Source organism: Sorex araneus, chromosome 2 (genome assembly GCF_027595985.1).
Source record: "Sorex araneus isolate mSorAra2 chromosome 2, mSorAra2.pri, whole genome shotgun sequence".
Classification (NCBI taxonomy): Eukaryota; Metazoa; Chordata; class Mammalia; order Eulipotyphla; family Soricidae; genus Sorex; species Sorex araneus.
Genome location: NC_073303.1, coordinates 135423586 through 135440404, shown reverse-complemented (window position 1 = coordinate 135440404; position 16819 = coordinate 135423586). Strand labels below are relative to the sequence as shown.

Sequence of the window (16819 nt, the reverse complement as noted above, 5' to 3'; positions counted from 1 at the left end):
CTGGGCACAGCCCTAGAGAGGCCCAGCGACAAGATACAGGGCAGCAAGCCCCAGCAAGGGGGCACAGGTAACAGGTCAGCTGCAGATCTCGGTTTAGGAAGGAAAGTATTGTCCACACACTGGACAGGGAATAGTGTAGAGGAAAGACCAGGGCATTGTACGAAGGAGGTGGGCAGACGGCCAGGGACAGGACTTAGGATGCCATACTCTGGATCAGGCGGCAAGGGACAAAATGTGGGAGCTTTTCCACAGCTAAAAGGAGAGGCCTGGGCTTTGGGAGGTACCTGGACCTGTCTACTTGAACTGTACAAAAAACTTGAACTTCAGCACCTAAGTTTTGCTTGCAAACTTTTCGTGCAATTCTCAGCATCTCATTACCTCTGGAATAAATCCATTTGGGGGCTAACAGCCTCTTGTTAAATGCTACTTCCTTGGCCTCATCCCAGGTGTCTGGGTGGGGCTCATCAGCAGCTGGTAGATTACGATGGGTGGCACCTTGAGGCATCATCTCTGCACAGGATGGTGTCTCCACTAATGACTCAGGCCCTGCCTGAGCATTCAAATTTCACCCTAAATTCCAAAGATCTGTTAAACTGCTGCAAACAAAGAAGCGAGGGGCAGGGGTTCGTTTGATCTTACAAAAGAGCTTTGTGGGGCCGGGGTGGGGGCAGGAGACAGGACAGCAGGAGGATGTGCCATCAGCATACACCCTATCCAGGTTTGACTCCTGGCACCACACGGTCTCCCAGCATTGCTGGGTGTGGCCCCGGAGGTCCACATGGTCCCACCCTCGCAGGACCAAGCAGCATCACCTCCTCAGGCCCTTGCACTGAATGGGTGGTCTCGGTAGCTGAGAACCACAGACTTCCATCTTGACCACTGCCTGTGAAGACCCCAACAGCCAAAAGAAGGGGGTGGGGGAGAGAGCATCGTCCCGACACACCACCGCTCGGGGCGGCGCCTTGGTAGGTGTGCGGGGCTGGTCCATTCCGGCCCTGCCCCTGCTGGCCCCCAGCCTCGCTGTGGTTCTGGAGGCGATGGCTGCACTGTGGCATGGCTGTGGGTGCTGCGGGTCTCAGGGCAGGGGCCTGCCTCCAAGGCGCCCATGTGCACGTCCCTGTGCTGGCAGAGGCGGGAGGCCGGTGACGGGCTGTGGAAAGTATGCCCAGGTGCCTGGCTCCCTCTGCCTGATGCCTTCTCAGCAGGAGCTGTGCTTTCCGCTTTTCCTGGCCTTCCAGAGCCGCAGCTCTTCCAGGCTCGTTTTTCACTCCCCTGTCAGCCTTCAGGGCTGGGGGCAGGCGAGCCAAGGCCTCCACATTCCCTAGATTCGTGTCCCCTCCCAAAGCCCTCCCCCTCCATCTGCCCCAAATCCCGCTGGAGGCTTCTGCAGGATCCACCTGCCTCTTGAGAGACCTGGTTCAGGGGCTTGGCGTGTCGCCCCGCGAGAGACAGGCTGCGAGCACTTCCAGTAGCATGGTGCTTCTGCGCTCTGCTGGGACAGGCTCCTCCCCACCGCCCCTGTGTCCCCAACCCTTCCACTGCGGGGCCGAGCATAGGGACACGGACTCAACCCCAGGAGCCACCAAGCAAGAGCCTGGGAACCACACTCACGTAGCCGTGTGTGCACATGTGTGTGTGAGTTCATGTGTGTGTACATTGTGTGTGCATATGTAAATGTGTGTGTGCATGTGTATGAGAGTGCATGTGTGCATGTGTGTGCGTGTTTGTATGTTTGTGAGTGTGTATGTTTGTGAGTGCATGTGTGTGTGCATGCTTGTGTGTGAGTTTGTGTGTGTGTGTGTGTGTGTGTGTGTGTGTGTGTGTGTGTGTGTGTGTGTGTGTGTGTGTGTGTGTGAAGCCACAGCTCTTCGGGCCCAGCCAGTAGAGGCAGCAAATTCTACCGCAGGGACTATTTTATTTTTGATTTTTACTTAGATGCATTTTTCAACTGCTGCACTTTTCTTTCTTTTTTAAAAATTAAAGCTTTTTTCTTTTACTTGAGGCACTGTGAGTTACGACCTTGCCCTGGAAGTGCTTCCTGCCCGTGTCCATGCTCCTACCAGAGTGTCTGCTCCCCGCCATTTTCTCAGGGCCTCCCGTCACCCCATCTTCTGTCACCTGCCCAAGGCACCCATCAGCTAACGTCACTGACTGACCTGGGCTTGGAAACCAGCTGCTCATATTTGGTCCTGGGGCTGCTGTCATGGTGACACTGGGGGGCAGGTCGCTGGGTAGGCGCGCTGTTAAACTACCCCTCTAGTACTCCTGGGCACTTCATTTTCCGAGTCCTGGGCAGTCAGAGAAAGAAGAGGCCCAGGGCCATCCACTCAGGCCAATACCTGAGGTCCGAAGCAAAGACCCAGGCCTGTGACCTCTGCAGGCCTCCTTGGGGGTTCCCCTCTGGTCCCCACAGCTCCTGTCAACAGCTAACATACTCCCTGCTGAGCAGACACCAGTGTGGAGGGCTCAGCATTGAACTCTGACCCGTCTTTGTTAGTGCGATCAGTCAGGCCACACTGACCTCCTAACGCCGCCTTTGAGAAGCCAAAATATGGTACACACACATACACACACACACACACACACACACGCACAGACACAAGCATGCACACACTCACACACACATGCACGCACACACTCACATACACAAGCATGTTCACATTCACACACTCACACATGCAGACACAAGCACGCACACACACATGCACACATACACTCACATGCCCACACACACACGCCCACACACATGCACGTATACATGCACTCACACACATACTCACACACATTCCAAGATAAGTATGAAATGGCCCTTCAGGGCCCCCATTTATGCGACAAGTACATGAAGAAGTGAAATGTGAAGCCAAAGAGACATAGTCTAGGGGCTCTCCAGGGACCCAGCAACGAGACATCCAGACAGGCAGAGTTGCCAGGAGAGGAACTTTCGGAAGAACACTCATAGATTTGGGGCTCAGACTCCAGTTAGGAAGAAGATGGAGCCAGAGTGGCAAGACTGGCCCTGCACAGGGCTGGAGGCTGAGCTGCAGGTGACCAGAGTCCCATTACAGGGGTCCAGTCCCCCGCAGTGGGCAAGGGTCACTGGACAGAACCTGGACGCACACCCAGGCAGAAGTAGCCAGAGAAGAACCTGGAAGCAGATGAAGCCTGGAAGGGGCAGAGGGAGGAACTGAGCAGCGCGCCCCCTCCCTCTCCCCGCCCCCGCCCCCAGGAGAGGCCAGCAATTGGCAGAGCAGATTTATCCCAGAGAAGCTGATGAGAGGCCTGGCCTCGCTCTTCCTCTGGTTAGCTGGCTTCCGAAGCTTTGGGCCATGAGCCCCTCTGGGGTCACGCAAATGAATGTGGGGGGTCCTCAAGATTTGGCAACAGCAAACAGTTTATGAACTCACAGCAGCCAAAAATTAATTCAAACTCAACCTCTGCAAAATGAATCCAGGGGGTGTTTGTTAGTGTACTTGCCAGGCTTCGTTTCTTGAGTCAAATGTGGAGCATGAGTGGAAAAAGCCGAAGCCCTGATGCGGGTCTCTCCAAGGCCGCTGAGCTCTGGGGTCACTGGGACCCCCTTCATATACTGTGTTCAAAGACATTTTGAAAATCTTGTCCCAAGTGCTCAGAAATGATAGCTGGGGTGATAGCACTCTTTCTGGTTTCCAGAAAAATCTAGAAAGCCCTTTGCACACTAAAATAAACAGCATTCAAAGGTGCTACATAAAAATAAGAGGTAATCAGAACATAATACAAGGAAAACTCAAATACTAAGATGTTGGAAGTGAACAAGGATTAAACTGCTGGGCACATAAGAATAACTCAGTGGCCTACAATGCCTGCCCAGTCAATACAAGGTCGTGAGTGAGTTTGAGCCCTGGTGTGCCCACATGTGTCAAGCACGATCCTGGCAGCTCTGCACGCACCACAGCAATTTCCAGCCACACAGTTGCCAAGGTATATGCGAGCATCACTGCAAGGGGTGCAACCTCTGATGAGGACCATGCTAAAAGATGGGCATGACCTGTGCAACTAAAGAGTGTGACCCCAGAGAGCACTGAGTCTGAGTCTGAGAGCACCACTACTTGATGAGCACCAGAGCTGAAATGTGTGAGCACCACAGCCAGACCTGTGAGCAAGCCCCCAGCCATCACAAGTCAGCAACAACCATGAAGGGGAAGGAAGTGACAAAAGATTTTTCGTAAATAAAGTGTGAGAGATGGGAACAACTGTCAAGTTTATTTTATTAAGTTCTCAACCTGACTTATGGATCTCAAGAACTGAAGCCATCACAAGTGACAGGCCAGTCTTCATCAAATACTTTCAGTTCAAAACAATTAACAGAGTATCCTGCTTAGAGTACTGTGCTCAGGAATGCACCAAACACATCCTTTCAAATGCACCTTGACTGAAAGCAGATGCTTAATGATTTGAGAGATTAAGATTAAGAAACATGACCCAGAACACAGTGGAAAGGGGCTGACTTGCATGTGGTCAATCCAAAATTCAATCCCCAGCACCCTAAAGGGTCCCTAAGCACTGACAGGAGTGATCCCTGAGCACAGAGCTAGGAGAAAGCCCACACATGGGGTGTGGCCCAAACCCCTCGGCCCCCCCAACCAAAAAAAAAAAGATTTAGAAGTGTGATGGACAGAACAAATGTCTTTTTACTGGAAAATTACCAGGAGCTGGAGTTGAGATGCATTTAAAAAAAACTTTTATTGTCTTTATTATTGTTGGTTTCTGTGTTCAGGGATCACTCCTGGCAGGGCTTGGTGTTATGGATTGAACCCAGGCTAGTCACATATTTTTGGCCTCAGAGATACATATTATCCTGACTTGGGGTAATATGTATGGTGCAGGTTCATATACATATGAATCCAGATTGGCCACATACAGTAGGCCTTACTTGCTCTACTATTTATCCAGCCCTGAGAGCCATTTAAAAAAATACAACAGATTGTGAAATGGAGAGCATACCTGGCAATAGAAAATGTTAGAATTTCAGATTACATAGGGGCTAAGGACCATTCAGAAGCAATCAGAGTCAGCAATGTTTAGAGTTTATCCAAAATTTTGAGACAACTTTGTAAGAACTTGAACTCCAGGCCAGTATTCTTTCCACAATACATTATGTTCACATTGGATTAAATTCTAAATTATAGGGTGCAAAACATAACCCGCCTAGAATGTGGCAATGGAAAAGAATGCAATGGCCTAGGAATGCTGGCTTCAGAGAGGAGGAAAATTTTAATTTTCCATTACCAAAATTGATAATCCACTAGTGGCAAGATTGCTGGAGATGGGGATCCTGTTTTATTTTCCTCTATAGCCCCAGTGTCTGGGGCACAGAGAAACTCCATTCATGTTGCCCAATTTTTTTGAAAAAGGGTACCTTCTTAATTCTTAATTTCAAATGAAACTTGGGAGGAAGTTGCATATTGGAATATGAACATCTTGAATTCTACAGCAATAGTATTGGTGTGAAAAAACCAATAAAGAAATCTTCAGTGCTATCTCCCACGTCTGTACAGAGCCCTACTGTGAATGCTAGAGCTGACTCCATCTCATTCCTCAGCCCACCGTGAATGCAGAGAGTAAGTAAATGCACATTTGACCTATCCGTGGCCCGTTTTGCCAATAACTCTGTTTCCACATTCAGGCAGATAGTAAAGGTGAATATGATAAACTAATAGCAGCCTCAAGGCCTTATTAGAAAAGACGGAGAGGGGCTGGAGAGATAGCACAGCGGGTAGGGCGTTTGCCTTGCAAGCGGCTGACCCAGGTTCGATTCCCAGCATCCCTGAGCACCGACAGGAGCAGGGGACTATATATTCTTGAGTGCAGAACCAGGAGTGAGCAGTCTATCTGTTAGATAAACTGCAATTAAAAAAAAATCTGTCTGGGTAGACAGTATAGAGGTTAAAACACATGGCTGATGCCAGTTTGATCCCCCAGGAGTGACTGCAAAGCACAGAGCCAGAAGCAAGCCCTGAGCATCCACCCAAATGTATTTAGCCATCGAATGAACATTCAATGAAAAATAATTCCGTTTACATGATTCCAAATCCCCTTCTAATCTGAGGGAGTTGAGCACGTTGATGCTTTTATGTGTTGGAAAGGGGTCCTTGCTCAATTTCTTTCCATTTAAGAAGTATTTCCACACATTTCCATTTATGGAGCACCCTCAAATGATATGCATGTGATTATGTCATATCTGCTTTACTGATGTGTTTGTTTAATGATCTTTTTGAGATCACAAAGCAATTTATTTTTGTTATTTTATATGGCACTCTGAACATCTCAGCATCAACTACTTTTGTCCTTCTCCTCTAAGAGTTAAGTGTCAGGAGCAGAATTCTTGGCAAAGCATGTCAATAGTTTTATTGTCCCCATAACATTCTGCCAGTTTCCCCTCAGTAAGGCAGAGCCCAGGAGGACTCAGCCAGCCACCAGTGCTCCCATCAAAGGAAGACCTACCCCCACGCCAACCTGTTTCCTTGCAGTCCCAACAGCGAACTTTGGCACTTCTTCTTTTGCCATTTCTTGGGTACATAAATTATTTATTTTCTTTAAAAATTTTTTATTAGAGAATCACTGTGATGTAGTTACAAACTTATGAACTTTTGTGTTTGCATTTCACTCATACAGTGATCATTCACCCATCCCTCCACCAGTGCCCATTCTCTTCTACCAATGATCCCAGTATCCCTCTCACCACCCCCACTCCATCCCCCACCACCCCACCCTGCCTCTGTGACAGGAATTCCCTTTAGTTCTCTCTCCTTTTGGGTGTCATAGTTTGCAATAGAGGTATTGAGTGGCGGCATTGATTTTCACTTGTTCAACTATTTGCAGTAAAATGCACTGCTTCTTGATGCAGTACTATGTACTACTACACAAACAGACTTTTTTTTACATTTCATTTAATGTGAACTGTGATTTAATCTTTAAGCATTCATCAACTTAAATCTGGATATTAAACTCAGATAGATGAACCAAGTCTTTTCACAGGCAATTTTATTTAAATTAGCTTTAAAATGCCTTATTTTCAGAAATTACAGAAGTGATTTCTATCTACTGTTTAAAATTAAAATCCCTCATGGTGGCTGGAGAGTTCAGGGTGTAGGGCAATGCCATCTATGTGTCATGCCCAGAGTTCAATCCCTGCTGCCACCTCCCTTCCCCACCCCTACCCTCACATTCCAGTACTGCTGATGCTGAATGTAGCCCTACAGGCCTCTTAAGAACTGCTGCTGTGGTTCTGGAGGCCCCTTAATGAGTCCTGTGGGCTTAGGGGACCATAAATGCACCAGGGAACAAACCTGGATTGGCCGAGTGCAAGGCAAGTTCCCTACCCACTGTACTGTTTCTCCAGCCCCCCTCCCCTCCCCGGGACATTTTAAAAAGATATTCATATGGAGAAATAAATCCCAATCAATGGCCATAGTCATCCTAGGATAAAAGAAAACAGAAGTCTTCTCTTTCTCGGACTTAAAATGATACTATAAACTGGTAGGCAATACAAACAATGTACTGGAATAAGAACAAAATCTCAGACCAAGTGGAAAAGAATTGAGAGCCCACAGACAGATCCTCTTGAATATATGAACAAGTAATCTTTGGTAAAGGAGCAAAAAGTGTGAAGTGGAGCAAGGAAGACCTCTTCAAAAAGTGGTATTGAGAAAACTGGTCAGTCACAGGCAAAAAAATGAAAGCAGACCCTATTCGAATACCATACATAAATGTCAAATCAAAGTAGATTAAACCCCTCAATATCAGTCCCAGATCCATAAATGATGTCAAGGAAAACATAGGTATATCAGACATTGAACTAGAGATATCTCCAATGACTCAACACCATTGCCCAGCAATTGGGACTACATCGAACTATGGAGTTTCTGCACCTCAAACAAAATGATAACCAGTCTAAAAAGACACCCCACAAACTGGGAGAGAATATTTTCCCACTACTCATCTTACAACTGGTTAATGTCCAAAACATATAAAGCACTGGTAGAACTTTACAAGGAAAAAAAAAAACCAAACAACCTCATAAAAAATGGGAATGGGGTTGGGAGAGATAACAGAAACTTCCTCAAAGAAGACGTGAAATGGCCACAAGGTACACAAAAATGCTCTCTGTCATTATTCACCAGGGAAATGAGAACCAAACAAGAGTGAGATATTATCTCCCACTGTGAGACTGGCACACACCAAAGAACAAAAACAACCAGTGTTAGCGTGGACGTGAGGGGAAAGAGAATGCTGGTGGAAATGGCGACTGGTCCAGCCTTTTGGGAAAATAATATGTCCACTCCTCAAAAAACTAGGAATTGAACTTCTTATGATCAGAAATTCCACTTCTTGGCATCTATCCCAAGAGTCCCTTTTTTGAGTAGACAAAAAGACATATTTTTGGGGGATGGTGGGTGATGCTCAAGGGTTATTCCTGGCTCTGCTCTCAGGAATCACTCCTGGTGGTGCTCAGAGGACCATATGGGATGCTGGGGATTGAACCCAGGTGGCTGCATGCAAGAAAAGTGCCCTCCCCACTGTGCTATTGCTCTGGCCCTCAGAAAATACATTTTTAATAAAGAATTTGAAAATAAAGACGCTCCTTTATTCATTGCAGCACAAATCACAATATCCAAATATCCAAGAGCAGGTGAATTGATAAATAAATTATAGTTCATGTACACAAAGGAATATTAATTGGCTATAGGAAAGTCTTGAATCGTGCAGCTTTCTGTTGTGTGGAGGGACCTAGTGCGTGTCAGGTGAGGCCAGGCAAGAGAGGAGCAGACTCAGGAGGATCTCTCTCTCTTTTTTTTGGCATTTCACCATTGACTTTATTATTTTTTAATTTATTTTATTGAATCACCATGTGGAAAGTTACAAAGTTCTGAGGCTTATGTCTCAGTTATACAATGCTCAAACACCCGACCCTTCACCAGTGCCCATATTCCACCACCAAAAGCCCCAGTATACCTCCCACCCCCGCCCCCCACCCCCGCCTGTGTAACTGATGAATTTCACTTCATTTTCTCTTTACCTTGATTACATTCCATATTTCAACACAAAACTCACTATTGTTGTTGGAGTTTCCCCCCACAAAACCAGCCCTACTGACAAGGAAGCATTTGATAATTAGTTTTTCAGGAGGATCTCTCTTAGTGGGATATAAATAAATTAAGTGGGGGTACAATAGGTGTTCTAAGGCAGCAGAAACCAACAACTGGCTTCAGCAGGACATTTTCCATGGCAATGGGGAGTGGGAGGTGGGATAGAGAGGTTTAGGATGGGTGGACACTGGGGCAGCGGTGGACAAGAGTGACAGTGGGGAAGGGAGAGGTGAAAGATGGCATTATGCACAAAATCCCATCATTAATAGAACTGTAAACATGATGCTTAAAATTAAAACAATAATTTTAATAAATGTATACTTCTATTGTGACTGAAACTATTTTCATTTTATCTTCTAGCTGTGGGTCAGTGGTGTTAGGGAACTGAATGGAATCTAGGAATCTCAATCAGCCCTGTCTAGGTGCTTCATCTGGGAAGATAAAAATGGTCAGTGATTGTGATACCCAACAGGGTAGTTCCTGAATACTAGAAATGCGGTAAGTGGGGCCAAGCAACTGAATTTTAAATTTCATTTTAATTAATCTCAACTTAAATTAAAATAGCTTCATGTGGCCGGAAGCTATCCTACAAGATACTGCAGGTATAGATCTTGCATAATTAATTTTCATTGGAATCAAAAGACAGTTATAAAAAATTATATGTGATTATCACAGGAACTCAGAGAAGGGAGCCATTGAAGGCTAGGAATAAGGTCTATGAGGTAGAAAAACAGGCTAATGTTATCCCACCACCAAAACACCAACAGGTGTGAAACTAAAGAGCCAACTGCAGACCAATCTATGTGGTCTAAGCATGTGGGTCCATCTTTATACATAAAAGCATATGCAGATCTCTGCTTACACTTGCATAGAACATTATGGAAGGACACCCCAGTGGTAAAAAGTGGTTATCTCTGGGGAGCATAAGGGTCAAGGTAAGGATTTTTTTTTACAATACTTGAAATTTTGTTTTAAAAACAATTTTAACATTTACATAATTTTCCTTATAACAAGGTTATAAAAATGACTAAAGAATAATAAGATGATTAAAGAATAATTCCATTTTTATAAGGCTACAGTAGGCGACTCTTATCTTGTGGTTATTACTCATGAATGATTACTGGGAATATTCCATATCCTTGACAATGTTTCTTCTGTACTTTAATAAAATGCTTTAAAGAAAACATACTTAAGGAAAGACATCGGAAGGAGGTAGAATTTAAATTGGAGAGACTGGTAAGATCGAGTGGGAGAAGAAAGAGCAATCTAAAAAAGGCCTAGGCTGAGGAAAGTGGGGGGCCTCTGGAAAGGCTGGGAGTGGGTGCCTGGGATTGGGGGATGTAAGACTGCAGGAAGCCTGAGACCGGGATCCCTATTAATTTGACTGGCAAGAGGTGTTGTGTCCTGGGGCTGTGGCTACGGGGAACCTGAGCACCGCTCCTGGGATCCACCACGAAGGGGCAGACAGGTGAATAAGAAACAGCCATAGGGGTTGGAGAGTTCGTGCCTGAAGTAAGGCACTTCTGCCATGCAAATGGGTGCAGTAGCCTTGAGCATCATTTGAATCCCCAGCGCTGCATCTGGTCCCATCAGGGGTCAGTCCTGAGCACTGCCAAGGTGTTGCCCAAACCCAATAAAATAACTTGACACTCAGCTGGAGGAACAAGATGAAACAGGTGACAGGAATGACGTCAGAGTGTGAGGAATACACAATTTGAGCTCCCAAGTTCCACCTCCACGACCTCCTGACTTCATCTGGAAACTTTTATAATCACTCTGAGCCCCCAGGCTCTCCCTCTGTGTTTGAGGATAAAACTATCCAGAGCGGGGAATGACAAAGAACACACGTGTGCACACTGACCAATACTAGCTCTCTTCCACCACTCTCACTGTCCCACTTCTGAAGCCCAAATCAATAAGGAAGATGAGATGTGTTTCTTGCTTACCATTTACACAAACAAACAAATACCTCAGAGCCCCCAGGTTGTATTGCTCAAGAGGTCTGGTGCCTCAAAGTCACCCCCACCCCACCCCCACCGCTGCCTGCACCCCCTTCCCCCCCACTCCGCCCAGGCCAATCCAGGTTGGCTTTTCCTGAAAGGAGGTGTCCCGGGAGAAGGGAAGGTCTCCAGTCACTTCAGTATTCCCTGTTGTCTTCCTAATTTTAAACGTGACCTGGTTGAGGAGAGTGTCCTGCTGGACCATCGGCCATCTGTAATGGCAACAGGACAGCTGGGGGATGATGATTCAGGCCCCAGAACCTGTGGGTCCCTGAGATCTAAACATGGATTTCAGTTATACATGGAATCTAAAGAAACAAAATAAGTGAATAAACTAAACAAAACAAAAAACAAAGCCCATAAGAACAAAACAGAAGTTATCCTATGGGAGGAGAGAAACGCAGAGAAGGGGGTCAGCTGAGAGATGATGGGTGTGTTGGTAGTGAGAATAATGCAGCAAAGACAGATGCCTATTCGTAAGGCTGCAGACCTGAAATCTATGCAGTGTTGGAAATCAGCTACTTGAATTTAAACCACAATTTTAAAATACTGTATCATCACCTTTTAACTTGTATTGCTATCTTTTAACTTGAAGTGGTTTTAACTATTTTTTCCTTCAACTCATTCTTCCACCATTCCTGTCTTTCAGAAACAACTAGCTGTTTCTTCTCAGAGAAGGAGACTGAGGTTCAGAGGAAGCCTGAAGTGCCCATGAGAGGATGGTGCACAGCAGAGAATCCCGGAGAACCCCGTGCCCAGCTCCTGGGCTGGCGCTTGTCCTGCGAAGTTCCCACCCCAATAATATCTTGGAATGATTCTTCCGCAGCCTCTCACTGGGAAAGGAATCAAAGGATCATGTTGCCCTAAGCAGTGGGATTGATGCTTCCTCTTTCATTCCCCCAGTTTGATAAAGGAGCTTGTACCTGAGAGGCATCAGGGCAGGGGAGTGCTCTGCTGAAAAGACCAGTTTTCCTAATCTTATTTAATGTGTTTAAAGTTTTAAAGTTCAACTTTAACTTTTAGTGTGAATCCAGTGGTTAAAACAACCACATAGTTGTGTGAACAGCCTCACTAATTTCAGACCATTTAGACGGACTTTCCAAGGAATCCCGTATCTGTTAGCATCAGTTACTGCTGCTTCCTAACACCTAGTACCCAGGAGTCTCTCTGAATGGGACTGTCCTGGACACTTCTGGATCATTCTGTGTAGCCTTACACATCTGGTTCCTTTCGCTCAGTATAATTTTCTCCGTGTTCACTCATCTGTGAATGTGAGTTCGGGTGAGAGTACGCATTCCTGTTTATGGTGATCTAAGCCATTTTAAACTCTGAGGGATCTTTCCTGTAGCTGTGGGGGGTGCAGGGAGGCAAGTTCAGGACAACAGGGGAGTCCTCCTCCTGGTGATGCTGGGAGAAACAGGGCCCTTGGTCCCATCTCCAACACCCCCCACAACAACTCTCAGTTGTTGATATGACAAACAGAAGGCAGGTCATGAATGGTCTAAGCAGATATGCTCGTGAGGAGCAACTGACACACCTAAATACTCTCCATGTGCCACATGGTCACACCAGAACCTCTGCCAAGGCAAAGCCCAGGACAGCCTAGGAAGACTGACCTGCCTGGCCATTTCCCTCTGCTGCTCTGCTGTAGATTCACAGCGGTCAGGAGTGATGGCTTTGTCATGCCGGGGTCTTTGGCCCAGGCCAGTGCCTTCCAAAGTCTAAAATGTTTTCTGAGCAGAGTTCTCAAGCTCACTTCCAGGACAGATAGAACATGCAGTCCCCCTGACTGGCAGTCTCTTCTGTGTCAAGTTGACTGGCCAGCAACTTACTCAGTCTCTCCCAGGGACCTAATGCCCAGTGTTCACACATTGTTTCTTTAGTGTTCCCATCTTCTCTTTCTAGTGCTAGGTGGGTAAGGAATGATCAGAATTTTGCAGAAAATGCAGGCCCAATAAGGGGAAGAGATCACTACTCGGTGGTGAAAGATGACGGGACTGAGGAAGGGGTCCCATCGCCTGGCCTCTGCACTCCAGACACACGAAGCGGATATGAGAGAGTTGATACACTAAGTTAAATTTCCCAGAAAAAGCAGTCAGCTCTCAGCGGCCAGCTTTGTTCACACTTACTTAAATCCAGCTGTATTCTTGCTGCTACCAACTACTAATCAGAGAGCACATATCTCGTAACAATTACATTAGCAGCCAAAATTTCAGTGTCCCTCCCAACACTATTCCCAAGTTCTTCAACACAGACCCAAGTCAACCACAAATAAACATAAACTAGGGCAAATGGTAGGTATTCCCTTTCTATGTGAATTCAAAAGAAATCCAGGTTCCTACAAGATGAGGCTCCCATGGAAAAGGTTTGAGACAGACCAACGATTGCACCCCTAGCAGGGGCCAACCCAGCCTCCCTCCCCCACGCTCATTACCCTTCCTTCCACATGCTCCTTACCCTCCCTTCGAACTTGGCAGTGGCGCCCTCCTTGATGCAGAGGTTCCGAGGGGGTAGAATGAATGCAGGAGCCTCGGTTAGGGGCATGGAGCCGACTCTTGAGCGATCCATGGTCAGGGAGGTCTTGGACACGTGTGTTGAGGCTACCAGCTTCACATCCCCCATGGTCTGTAACAGGAAGGAGACAGAGTCAGGCATGAGACACAGTCCTATCTGCCTGGTGGCTCCGACGGGCCCAGGCTCTTCTAGGTCACGTGGAGGGCTGCCCCTGGGAACACACGACCCTGTGTCCTCTGCACACTGCCAGGCTGTGCCCAGCCTCCTCAAACCCCATAAGAATTCCTAGGAAAGGGGCAGCTGTGACAAGAATGGAGCATCGGGCTGGCTCCTGGGGCTCTGAGGGCAGGGGTGTAATCCTGCAGGGATGTAATCCTGCAGGGGTGTTTAGAATCACCAACACTTGTAAACCAACACCTGCATTAGCGCTGGCTCTTTTAGCCGTGGAGAGGGGGTACAATCATTGCTCTGTCTCAAGGAGCTCCCATGTGCCAGAGAAAAACAGGGTCCTTACACCAACAAAGAACAGTCATGTGTTCAAACAGCAGGCATCTCTCTCAGATGAAGTGAGGGGCAAGGGTGTAATGAAGAGAAGGAAGCCGGGTTAGGGAGGGAACTGCACTTTGGGGACATGACAAAAACAAGATCAAAGGACACAGGAAATCAGAGAAGAGGGTTTGAAGGTCACGCAGTGATGAGTGTTCACTAAACGTATCGCACGTTCTGTTGCTCACCTACATACACCTCTCAATAAACCGAAAGGAAAAGACAGATTCTCCAGGCCAACTCCCTCCTTGATAGCAGGCCCAGAACAGGTGAGTCACTCACCCATGACCGGTCACGACACCACTGGGAGAGCCCTCAGCTCCTGACCCACTGCCAGGCGATGCGGGGCCAGGTGGTGGGCGCAAGGAGCTTTCTGAGGAGAGACTACTGGTGTGGAATTGCTCCCCGGTATGAATCAGAACTGCAAACCCTGGAAACAGCTCTCAAAAGTGGAGAAAAGATCTACTGGAAAGACAGCACCCCACCCCTTTTGGAAGCTTCCCCAAATCACAGCGACGGCTGAGAGCCAGGCTGGGGAATGAAGAGCAGTGGAGAAAAGCTGATGGTCAGATCCCTGCCAGGCCACAGGCCTCCACATCCATCATCTGGAGTCCACGCTAATGCATGCAGTGGCAAGGCCAGGGGGGTGCCCACCCAGGCTGGGCCAGCCCTGGCTGGGGAATACCTCTTCCTCACCACAGATCCTTGGTGCCAATCTACCTAAGGTATGTGACAAACAGAAGGCAGACAGTGTTGTGTTAATTTCTCTGCTCACTTCTTTGGGCTTTTTAGCCACACATAGTCCCAGGTTGGTAGTTTGCTCTGACTGACACAAATAAACAATGGTGTCCAGGGCATGCAACCAGCTTAAGTGCAATGATGTCTCACAAAAACTAAGACAGGGATGCATCTTCTGAGGTTGCAGTGGCAGTTATACAAAATCGATTTGTTTGTAACAAACAAAAGTCTGCTGAACAAACTCAGCTTTCTTTTTCACTGATAAGGCATTAGTTTTGCAAACAAAATTCCCACCTAAATGATAAGACTATTAGGCTCCGTGAAGTAAGTCATGAAACATGCAAACTGAATGCAGCTCCGAATATAAGCCAGAAATACCGGTGCACTTTACAGTGCTCAGATATTATAGAATATTTCTCTATCTATAGGATTTATAGCTAACTTGCTTCTCACTACAGCAGAGGGATGCAAAAGAATGGGCTTAGACCTCGACCTGACACCATGCACAAAAGTCAGATCAAAATGGATTAAAGACCTCAACATCAGACAACAAACCAGAAGGTACATTGAAGACAAGGTCAGCAAAACCCTCCACGATATTGAAGACAAAGGTATCTTCACAGATGACATGCAACTGGCCAACCAAGTGGAAACAGAGATCAACAAATGGGACTACATTAAACTAAAAAGCTTCTGCACCGCAAAAGATACAGTGACCAGAATACAAAGAAAATCTACAGAATGGGAATCTAGAGATATTTAGATTCCTTATTTAGAATACAAAGACAATCTACAGATATTTATACAATACCCATCAGATAAGGGGTTGATATCAATGGTATATAAAGCACTGGTTGAACTCTACAAGAAGAAAACATCCAACCCCATCAGAAAATGGGGCAAAGAAATGAACAGAAACTTTTCCAAGGAAGAGATACGAGTCCCAGTCATAGAACAGATGACTGGCCAAAAGGCACATGAAAAAGTGGTCTACATCACTAATCATCAGAGAGACGCAGATCTCTACATCACTAATCATCAGAGAGATGCAGATCAAAACAACCATGAGATACCACCTCACACCACAGAGACTAGCACACATCCAAAAGAACAAAAGCAACCACTGTTGGAGAGGATGTGGGGAGAAAGGGACCCTTCTACACTGCTGGTGGGAATGCCGACTGGTTCAGCCCTTTTGGAGAACAATATGGACGCTTCTCAAAAAACTAGAAATTGAGTTCCCATTTGACCCAGCAATACCACTTCTGGAAATATATCCCAGAGGAGCAAAAAAGTATAGTCAAAATGACATCTGCACTTATATGTTCATCACAGCACTGTTTACAATAGCCAGAATCTGGAAAAAACCCAAGTGCCCTAGAACAGATGACTGGTTGAAAAAACTTTGGTACATCTATACAATGGAATACAATGCATCTGTTAGAAAAAATGAGGTCATGAAGTTTGCATATAAGTGGATAAGCATGGAAAGTATCATGCTAAGTGATATGAGTCAGAAAGAGAGAGACAGACATAGAAAGATTGCACTCATCTGTGGAATATAGGATAACAGAGTAGGAGACTAACACCCAAGAATAGTAGAATTAAGTACCAGGAGGTTGACTCCATGGCTTGAAGGCTGGTCTCTCATTCTGGGCAACTCAGAGAAGGGAACACCAAGTAAAATGTGGTCGGAGGCCATGCGGGGGAAGGGTGATGCGTGCAGAATGTAGACTAGAGACTGAACACAATGGCCACTCAACACCTTTATTGCAAACCACAACACCTCATTAGAGAGAGAGAACAAAAGGGAATACCCTGCCACAGTGGCAGTGTGGGGTGAGGGGAGATGGGATTGGGGAGGGTGGGAGGGATGCTGGGTTTACTGGTGGTAGA

General features: G+C 46.6%; 1 protein-coding gene across 1 annotated transcript in view; it reads right to left on the bottom strand.

Moving 5' to 3' along the window:
• Positions 1–16819, bottom strand: part of MYLK (myosin light chain kinase) — a 285085-nt gene that overhangs the window by 176540 nt on the left and 91726 nt on the right. Inside the window, exon 2 of the mRNA XM_055127484.1 lies at positions 13583–13750. Coding sequence (XP_054983459.1) covers positions 13583–13747 — 165 coding nt within the window. The 5' untranslated portion in view covers positions 13748–13750. The remainder of the gene's footprint in view (positions 1–13582; positions 13751–16819) is intronic.